This window comes from Equus quagga, chromosome 9, assembly GCF_021613505.1.
Source record: "Equus quagga isolate Etosha38 chromosome 9, UCLA_HA_Equagga_1.0, whole genome shotgun sequence".
In the NCBI taxonomy this organism is placed as follows: domain Eukaryota; kingdom Metazoa; phylum Chordata; class Mammalia; order Perissodactyla; family Equidae; genus Equus; species Equus quagga.
In genome coordinates this window covers 66,673,494-66,683,848 of record NC_060275.1, presented here as the reverse complement: position 1 = coordinate 66,683,848, position 10,355 = coordinate 66,673,494, and the positions used below count along the sequence as shown (strand labels likewise).

At 56.5% G+C, this 10,355-nt stretch overlaps 1 protein-coding gene across 1 annotated transcript; it reads left to right on the top strand.

Moving 5' to 3' along the window:
- The first annotated feature begins 239 nt into the window (after positions 1-239).
- On the top strand, positions 240-2,067 carry JUND (JunD proto-oncogene, AP-1 transcription factor subunit). Its single transcript, XM_046671578.1, has one exon. It carries the CDS (start codon positions 380-382, stop codon positions 1,427-1,429), a length of 1,050 nt encoding a protein of 349 aa, XP_046527534.1. The 5' UTR covers positions 240-379; the 3' UTR covers positions 1,430-2,067.
- The last annotated feature ends 8,288 nt before the right edge of the window (positions 2,068-10,355 follow it).

Sequence of the window (10,355 nt, the reverse complement as noted above, 5' to 3'; positions counted from 1 at the left end):
GGGGTGACCAGGTCCCGGCGCGCGACCCGCCCCCATGACGTCAACCCACAAGGCAGCGCGCTGTTGTGCCGTTTACCGCGCGTCACCGGGGCAACGGCAGCCGGACGGGGTGTCGGTGGCTTGGCCCCGCCCAGCCATGCAAATGAGCTACGTCACCCGCGCCCAATGGTGAGCGGGGGCAGTGAGCTCATCGCGCCGGGCCGAGGCTATAAGAGGGCGCGCCGGGTGCGCGACGCAGGAGCCGCCGCCAGCGGAGGGCCGGGGGCAGCGGCCGCGGCCGGGGTGGGCGCAGGGCCGAGCAGACGGGGGGGGCGCGGGCCCCCCGGGCGGCCACGGCCACTCCTCCCCCCCCGGGCCGGCGAGGCGGGGGAGGCGGAGGATGGAAACACCCTTCTACGGCGATGAGGCGCTGAGCGGCCTGGGCGGCGGCGTCAGTGGCAGTGGTGGCGGTGGCAGCTTCGCGTCCCCGGGTCGCCTGTTCCCCGGGGCGCCCCCGACGGCGGCGGCCGGCAGCATGATGAAGAAGGACGCGCTGACGCTGAGCCTGAGCGAGCAGGTGGCGGCGGCGCTCAAGCCAGCGGCCGCGCCGCCCCCGGCCCCCCTGCGCACCGACGGCACCCCGGGCGCGGCGCCCCCCGACGGCCTGCTCGCCTCGCCCGACCTGGGGCTGCTCAAGCTCGCTTCGCCCGAGCTTGAGCGCCTCATCATCCAGTCTAACGGGCTGGTTACCACCACGCCGACGAGCACGCAGTTCCTCTACCCCAAGGTGGCAGCCAGCGAGGAGCAGGAGTTCGCCGAGGGCTTCGTCAAGGCCCTGGAGGACTTACACAAGCAGAATCAGCTGGGCGCGGGCGCGGCCTCTGCTGCCGCCGCCGCCGCCGGGGGACCCTCGGGCACGGCCGCGGGCGCCGCACCTCCGGGCGAGCTGGCCCCGGCGGCGGCCACGCCCGAGGCGCCGGTCTACGCGAACCTGAGCAGCTACGCGGGCGGCACCGGGGGTGCGGGAAGTGCTGCGACGGTCGCCTTCGCCGCCGAGCCCGTGCCCTTCCCGCCGCCGCCTCCGCCCCCAGGCGCGCTGGGGCCGCCGCGCCTGGCCACGCTCAAGGATGAGCCGCAGACGGTGCCCGACGTGCCGAGCTTCGGCGAGAGCCCGCCGCTGTCGCCCATCGACATGGACACGCAGGAGCGCATTAAGGCGGAGCGCAAGCGGCTGCGCAACCGCATCGCTGCCTCCAAGTGCCGCAAACGCAAGCTAGAGCGCATCTCGCGCCTCGAGGAGAAAGTGAAGACGCTCAAGAGCCAGAACACGGAGCTGGCGTCCACGGCGAGCCTGCTGCGCGAGCAGGTGGCGCAGCTCAAGCAGAAGGTCCTCAGCCACGTCAACAGCGGCTGCCAGCTGCTGCCCCAGCACCAGGTGCCCGCGTACTGAGCCCGCGCGCGGGGCGCATGCGCCGCCCCCCTCCCCGAGAGGCGGGTTCGCATGGGAGGGGGGCGTGGGCGCCCCGGACTCGGAGAGGGCGCGGCTCGGGGCAGCCCCCCACCGGAGGGTGCCCAAGACTCGGAGAGGGCGCCTCAGACTCGACAAGCTGGACCCCCTGCTGCCTGGGGGCGAGCGCATGACCCCTCCGCCCTCGCGCTGCCTCTGTACCCCGCGCGCGGCCACCGGGGTTGCACAAACCCGCGCGCCCCGGCCGCCCCTTTGTACACCCCGCCGCCGAAGGGGCTCCGGGGGGGTGCAGCCTCAAGCCCTGCGTTTCCTTTTCTTTTACTTTTTTTTTTTCCCTCCACTTTGGAAGAGAGAACAGAGTGTTCGATTCTGCCCTATTTATGTTTCTACTCGGGAACAAACGGTTGTGTGTGTGTGTGTTTTCTTGTGTTGGTTTTTTAAAGAAATGGGAAGAAAAAAAAAAAACCTCCCTCCTCCCCTTTCCCCGCTCTCGCTCCCTCCTTCCGACACCCCTCCTCCTGCCCTTTTTGTTGTTTTGTTTTGTTTTGCTACGAGTCCACATTCCTGTTTGTAAGCCTCGGTTCGCCCGGTTTTCTGTTTTCAGTAAAGTCGTTACGCCAGCTCGGCTCCGCCTCCTCCTTCCCCGCCGGGGCCTGGCGGGCTGGGCGGGGCCTGGCCGCTCCCCTCCCCCGCCTGTCGCCCCTCTGCCTCCGCCCCTGCTCGGGGGAGGGCAGCCGGCTCGGGGAGGGGCCTGCACATCTGGCGCGCAGCGAGCGCCATCTAGACGCGCCTGGGCGCGGGGCCGGCGGTGTCCGAGTTGGCGGGGCACGCTGGGGCAGCCAAGCAGCGTTCGGAACTAGCGAGCCTGCGAGTGTCCCATTAGAGGGAGGGACTGCGGCGTGGAAAGGAGACAGCCCCAGCCGGAGTCAGGAAGAAAGAAGTTTAACCTTCCGGGCGTCTGTTTCCCCGTCTGTAAAGTGGGCAGAATAATGCAGAGAACTTGCTCCATAAAGCTTTCAGGATTAAGAGTTTATCTATAGAGCAGTGCTTGGCTTACACTTGGTGCTTAGTGTAGGCTCTTAGTATCATTTGGTGAGTGGGGAAACTGAGTCTCAGGCCCAAAGGGAAGGTGACACGGTGGGACCTGGCCAGGCGGCCTCTCTCCAGTACTGTACGTATGGTTGCCACTGTGGGACCTCACTTTCAGAGTGCTGACTTGGATTCCGGGATTTTCCAAATCGTCCCTGAAGCAGCCTCCCCCCAACATCCTGTTCTCCCATTTTGAAGAAACTAAGGTTCAGAGAGGTTGAGAGACTGGCTTGAGGTCACACAGCCTTTTTAGGAGACTGCAGGGACATTTGGACCTTGGGCTTCTCACCTCCAGAGCCTTGACCGCCAGGCTACCCTCTGGCCCTGTCTGCTCCGGCCTTTGCTATTGTGTGGGTGAAAGCCCACGGCCGTAGGAGTCTGCCTCAGCTTGGGGCCTGGAGGGACGTGAGCATTGGTGGCCAAGGGTAAGTGGGGCTGGTAGGCATGTATTGAGCACCGACTGTGTCCCCAGCCCAGCAGGGGACGATGGGCAGTGAATCATGCCTGTTTTACACATGAGGAGACAGATGCCGAGAAGAAAAGCCGGGTGGCCAGTCCCTCAGCCCCCGAGTCAGGCTGTGGCCCGCGCCTTCCATCTTCCTCCCAGCCCTGCCGACGTGTCAAGCCTCAGGAGCTGCTTTGGGGTTTGCTGTTTAACGGTGGTGCCTTGCCTTGCACTGCCCTCCAGCAGGCATTTCAGAAGGGAGAAGGGGCCCGATGCTGAGGTGGGGGCCTCTCGACACAGGAGACCAAGAACCACACTCTGCAGTCGGAGCTTCACTCTTCAGGAGACGGGGGTGGACACGTGGGTGCCAGTCTGCCCGTGTGGCCTCTGCCAAGTCCTTTCCCCGCTGGCCTCTGCCTCCTGTGCCATGAAGTGGGCTGTTCGCGTCCAGATGCCATCTCCTGGCTCAGAAGTTGAAAGTGCTTGGGGGACGAACAACAAAGATGCTGCTCGAGCCCGCAGGGGCGGCCCAGGGATGTGGCGAGATCGCCCAGCACCCCTGCACCCGGTGTGCTCAGAGCACTGACGCCAAATGTGTGGGGTCTTTTCCCGCACCAACTGGTTCTCCAGCTCCGCAAACACCACGGGGGTGTCCCACAGTTCGATTCTGACACTCCCTGCCTGGAGTTAGCACAGGCCCAACAGGGGAAGGCGCAGTCCCGCCAGTTTCCCCTTCAGGTGCGAACCTCGGGTTGCCACCTCTCCTGCCCAGCAAGCGGCTCTAAATCGGGGCTTACATACCCCCTCTCATGTTTAGACGGAGCCCGGGAAGCACTTTACTCCCTCTTACCGGTTTATGATAAAGGACAGACTCAGGCGCAGCCAGATGGAGCGAAGCGGAGGGCAAGGCAGCAGGGGAGGGGTGCGGGGCTCCGTGCCCTCTGGGCGAGCCGCCCTCCCAGCACCTCGCTGCCCACCACCCCGGAAGCTCCCTGGAGCCAAGAGGCTGCATTGTGAAGGCACGCTGGACTGAATCTTTGGCCCTTGGTGATTAACTCAACCTTCAGCCCCTCTCCCCTCCCCAGAGGTTGAGGGAGGGTGGGGCTGAAATTTCCAACCCTCCAAGGGAGCCAGGTCCGTGTGACCAACCCCCATCCTGAAGCTACCCGGGGGCTCTCCCAGCCGCTAGTCATCTCATTAGCATACAAAAGACACTCTTATCTGGAGATTCCAAGAGTTTGAGGAGCCCTGTTCCAGGAATGGCACAGCTGGCCTCCCCAGGCCTTCCAGGAGCCTTGGGGCTAGGCAGAGACTTTATCTTTTCACTAGCAAGGGCCCTGAGGGGCTTTTTCAAAACCACAGATCTAATTCCTACTTGAAACCCTGCTGGAAAAAAGTCCCTGACTGCACCTGGCCCTGGATAAGTGAGATGTTTCTCTCCAGGCACCTCCCCGTCCAAACTCTGCTGTTTCTTTTCCTTCTGGCCTCAGGGCATTTGCACAGCTGCCAGCCTGATAAGCATCTTCCTTTAGCCACCCAGCTGAGCACCACCTCTCAAGCTCAGAGGCAGACACCCTCCTCCTCCTCAGTTAGTTCCAAAGGATCTGGTCCCCATGGCCCCCCAGGCTGGGCCAGGGCCTTGTTGGGCTCTGGCAGTACTCCTTTCTTCCTCCATTATTGCCCTGACCACTCTGGATATGTGTCTGGCTCACTGGGGGCATGGATGGGAACTGTCCTGCTCACTGCGGAGACAAAGACATAAGTCCTGTCCAACTGCCATGTCCCTGGTCTTGCCCAAAGCCGCCCCACAGTGTGGAGAAGACCAGGGGTCTCTCTCCAGTGAGGTTGGGTGTCTCTGCTGGCCTCGCTCAGGTGCCCCCGTGGCTCCCCTGGGAGCCCAGGCAGAGGCCTTGGGGCCAGGCTGGGGGCCGGGGCTGTGTGGTTTTGGCAGAACCCTGCTGAGCTGAGGCCAACGTGTGTGTCAGCCCTGGCCTGGCCAGCAGCGATTCACGCCAGGCCTCGGCCCAGCCGCAGGAGGTGACCAGGGACAGTGGCCTCACTTTCCACTCCAGGACTGTGGCTCAGAGTCAGTGCCCACTTTTGCTGGGCCATATGGGGATCCCAATGGGCCTGGGGCCCAGCCCCACCCTAGGGAGCCCCTGTCCTCAGAGCCAGACACAGACCCCACCCAGTCGGGCCTTTCAGGATGGAAGTCAGCCTGTGCCTCCTTTGCTCCAAACCTTCTCCTGGCTGCTCGGGCCTTCTCAATAAAACACGAAGTCCTGCATTCTTCTCTGAGGCCCAGCCTATTCTGTCCCCTCCTCCAGCCCTTGTCTCCCTCACCTCCAGCCACATCGGCCTCCTCCATGGTCCCTAATCAGGCCCAACCTGTTGCCTCCTCAAGCCTTTGCTCATGCTGTGCCCTCCTGCTGGGATGCCCTTCCTCCCACGCTGACTCTTCTTCCCCTGGGGGACTCAGCCCTTCCCACCCCTTCTTTGGTTCCCTCCTAGAAGTTTCACACCCCCAAATTATTGGAGTTGTTTGTGTCCCCAGGCCCAGATCAGGTCCCTGTACAAAGCAGGTGCTCAGCAAATGACCAAGGGATGAGAGACGGAGGCGGCCTCTGGACACGTTGGGGGAGACTCCGGGGTCCCCTCTGTGCTCAGAGCCCTAACTTTCTGTTCAGGATGGGCAGGCAATATGTAGCGACCACTATGACCCTCAGCGCTGACCCAGTCCTGACCCCCTCCCCCCCGCCCCACCCAGGCTGCCTTCTAGAACCCCCTCCCCCTAGGAGCTGGAGGGGATTGGCTGGGCCTTGGCAGTGACTCACAAAGGCCTTGTGGTACTAGGGCCCTGAGGCTGGCCATTCAGGCTGGTGGCTTCAGCTTCAGGGGCAGGTGAGTGGGGCTGGTAGAGGGTCGGTGGGGGACAGACCGGGCTGGGTCATTTTCATCTGGCCCTCAGAGTCCCCTGGACCCTCCCGTCCACTCAGCACCTTAGCCCCACAGAACAGGAGTGCTAGGGGCCGCTAAAGACCTGATGGTGGGTTTGTCTGCTTTGGGGATCCAGCCGGGAGAGCCTCCTGTCTCCTTGGGAACCTGGGAGAGTGGGCTAGCTGGTGTGACAGATAGGGAAACTCAGGCTCAGAGGGTTTAATCATAATTCCTGAGACAGCCACTTGGCTTATGTGTCCGGGGATTCCTATTCCTTCTTCCTGTCCCCTGTAATCCCATTTCTCTCACTCCATCGTCTATCTGTTTGCTCATTCTGGTTGAATTTATCAAGAAGTCTGAACTATGCAGCTGATGAAACCCCAGACCCTGGGATGGACCCATTCAAGTCCCGAAGCTCCCATCTCCAAGTTCTGAATCTTGGGCTACACTCATCCATCCAACCATCCATTCATCCAACCATCCATCCACCCACCCATCCACCCATCCACCCACCCATCCATCCATCCACCCACCCATAAACATCTGCTGAGCATCTACTGTGTGTACTGTCCTAGGCACTGGGGATTCAACAGCAAACAGAAGAGACAGACATCCTACCTGTGGGCAGCTCATAGTCTAAGGCAGGAGGCAAATCAGAAACGATGTAAGGAAGACACAGCATTGGGCCTGCCTGGTGGTGTAGTGGTTAAGTCCCTGCGCTCTGCTTTGGCGGCCCAGGGTTTGAGGGTTTGGATCCCAGGCACGGACCTACACACTGATTGTCAAGCCATGCTGTGGTGGCATCCCACACACAAAATAGAGGAAGGTTGACACAGATGTTAGCTCAGGGACAATCTTCCTCACACACACAAAAAAGACACAGTATGTTGACTTCTCTGGGCCTCAGTTTCCTCCTCTGTGAAGCGGGGACAATGGCTGTGTCCCCTTCCAGGGGAGCCAGCCTCAGCCCCTTTTGCTGTTCTGATTCAGTTCACATTGACCCTTGTTCTGAATGGGCCCCGCCCATCTTGGGGCTGGGATGGAGAGCTGGATGTTCGGACATCACACGGGTAAAGCAGAATGTTCGTCCTGGACAGAGGCGGCACGTGGGCCTTTGAAAACAAACCGATTCTCATTGTCTCTGTCTTGAAGTGTTTGTCCATCATCGTATCAATCATCGGTATGGTTGAATTCTGCCTTTTTACTATTTTTCTTTCTGCTGTCTCTGAGTTTTATTTCTGCATTCACCCTCTTCTGCCTTCATTTGGGTTATCTGAATCTTTTTTAAAGTTCCATTTTAAGTTAACTATTGCTTTTTTTTTCCTGGCTGCTCAACCAATTGTCATATACATCCTTAAGACACGATTGGCTTAGAGTTACTATCATTTGCTTCACCTAAAGTGTAGAAACCTTTCAACTATATGCCCTTCACATCCCCACTCTTGTCCTTGACACTCCGTTTGTCAGAGGAGTTACGTCTACATAGATTACATATGCCACAAGGCAATGCTTTAATTTCTGTTTATCTAGTCATATGTATTTTATTTAAAAAAGAGGAAAATAATAGTCTTTCCTCTTGATGCAGATATTTACCATCTCTGACGTGCTCTTCATTTCTTTCTGGTGAGCTGAGCTTCCTTCAGCTTGAAAGCTTTCTTAGCATTTCTTGTAGTACAGGTGTATGGGCGACAGATTTGCGGTTTCTTTTATCTGAAAATGTTTTCATTTTAACTCTGTTCTCAGAGGATATTTTCACTGGATGTAGAATTATGGGTCGGTAGGGGTTTTTCTTTCAGTGTCCTGTGTCAGTCCTCCCTATATTGCGTTGGGCTCTGAAAGCCCCTCCCAATGTGAGCTCTGTGATCCAGAGCAGTGGCCCCACCTTCGCCTTTCGAATGAGTGCGATGTTAGCCTTTCCAAGTAGAGGGGCTGGTGAGACACTGCAGGAGGAAGGGGCTCTCCTGAGGGAGCGACCGGTGGTGGAGGGGTGAAGACCCCAGGCGGAACCTGCCGCAGTCGTTGATCCAGAAGGTCGTTCCTCTGCCACTTTGCAGCCTTGACCTCGTGAAAACCTTTCTCCAGCCTTCTTGACCCCAAAACAAAAGGCTTCACGGTGGCCCATGCACTCTGCTGGCCCCGTCCCGACCAGCACCTAGACTCTCGATGTGTGCTCAAGTGTGTCACCAGTTGCTAATCGTCTGCTCCTGCACCTGTGCTCCCGGGGAGGGTGGCCTTTTGCTTGCCGGGAAGCTCCAGGCCTGCTCTGGCCTGACCAAACCAGAAAGCGTCTCTGCCGTCTGCTGGGCTGAGCCAAGTCGTCTCTGAGGTCTGAACCTGTTCCAAATTTGCCTCTCCTTAGGGACACTCCCTCAGCCTTCGGAAAACACAAAGTTTCCTTTATCTCATACTCTTTTGTTATCATTAATAATTCGAGGCTGGCCCCATGGCCGAGTGGTTAAGTTTGCGCACTCCACTTTGGCGGCCCAGAGTTTCACTGGTTCAGATTCTGGGCGCGGACATGGCACCGCTCACAAGGCCACGCTGAGGTGGCGTCCCACATGCCGCAACTAGAAGGACCCATAACTAAAATATACAACTATGTACTGGGGGAATTTGGGGAGAAAAAGCAGGAAAAAGTAATTTTTTATATGAAACTTCCCTGGTTTAACCTGTGTGGTTCTGTCTCCCTCCTGCACCCTGGCCGCCGTCATCTCAGACGAGGAGCTGCTGAAGCCCTGCTCCACTGTGTGTTATGTATCATTTTTCTCTGACTGATTTCCAAATTTGATCTTTGTTTTTCAGAACATTGACTGTGTTGAACTCAGGTGTGTTTTTCTGTATATTTATCTTACATAGGGTTTGCAGAACTTTTTAAATCTGTAAAAACAATTTTCAACAAATTTTGGCCTCTATTTCTTCACATATTTTTATGCCCTCTTTTTCTGGGCACCCCCAGAAAACTGGGCCTCCAATTACATGTATGTTAGACCTTTTGATGTTGTCCCACGATTCCTAAGTCTTGCCTTCTGGCCCACTTTTCCCTCTGTGTTCTTCAGAGTGGGTGACTTCTGTCCCTTGATCTTCAGGCTCACTCACTCTTCAGTCATCTGCTCTCTGTTTAGCCCACCGGAGAATTTTTAAATCTCAGATATTATTTTCAGTTTTAGAATTCCACCTACTTCTTTTCTGATATCTATTTTTTTTTTCTATTTCTCTGCTGAGATGCCCCAACTCGCCACTCCTTATGAGCATATTTTTCTATTTAGCATAATTATAATAGCTGTTCTAAAATTCTTGCCTGCTAATTCCAACATTTGGGGCATCTTGGGGTCATACTCCATTGGTAAGTTTTCCCCAGGAACGTGAGTTGTATTTTCCTGTTTATTCATAAGCTGAGTAATTTTGGATTATATCCTAGATGGTGTGGATGCTCTGGACTCTGTTACCGTCTTCTGAAAAGTGTGGGTATGTTTGTTTCAGCAGGTCGTTAACTTGGGCTCATTATCACATGCACTGCAAACATTTTCCCCAATATTTTGGCTTTTGGCCTTATTTATGGCATCCTTTGCCATACAATTTCTTTTCTCTTTATGAAGTCAAACGTATTTATCCTTTTCAGAGCTTCTGCATTTCCTGTTTAGTTTTATAAGAGATCCCTGATTCACAGGTTATACACACATTCTAGTAAATATTCTCGTATTTTTAATCCATACAAATATATATTTTTTTTTTGCAGGGAAAGATTTGCACTGAGCTGACATCTGTTGCCAATCATTCTTTTTTTTTCTTTTCCCTCCCCAAAGCCCCAGTGCATGGTTGTATATCCTAGTTTTAAATCCTTCTGGTTCTTCCGTGTGAACCACTGCCACAGTGTGGCAGCTGACAGGCAGGTGGTGTAGTTCTGAGACCAGGAAACAAACCCGGGCTGCCGAAGTAGAGAGCACTGAACTTGAACTGCTAGGCCATCAGGGCTGGCTCTGAAAGTTTTTTTAAAGATTTTATTTTCCCTTTTTCTCCCCAGAGCCCCCTGGTACATAGTTGTATATTCTTCGTTGTGGGTCCTTCTAGTTGTGGCACGTAGGATGCCGCCTCAGCGTGGCTTGATGAGCAGTGCCATGTCCGCACCCAGGATTTGAACCAACGAAACCCTGGGCCGCCAAAGTGGAGCACGCGAACTGAACCACTTGGCCACGGGGCCAGCCCCAAGGTCCTCTTAATTACTCTTCTTGTTCATGATCTTCTTCTTGGCTACTCTCATTCACTCTTCCATTTTATCACTGAAATCGTTTCTTCCGTTTTAAGAAAACTGTCCACTGAGATTCTAAGTGGAGACATTGCACTCCGTGGAGGGAGTGCCCTCTTCCTGACCTTGGGCTGCACCTTTCACACGGCTTTTGTCCCCTTTCCTGGCCTTCGTAGAACTCTTGGCTTCTGTGT

Coding starts and splice junctions, on each gene's coding strand:
- JUND (XM_046671578.1), top strand. CDS start 380: ATGGAAACACCCTTCTACGGCGATGAGGCGCTGAGCGGCCTGGGCGGC.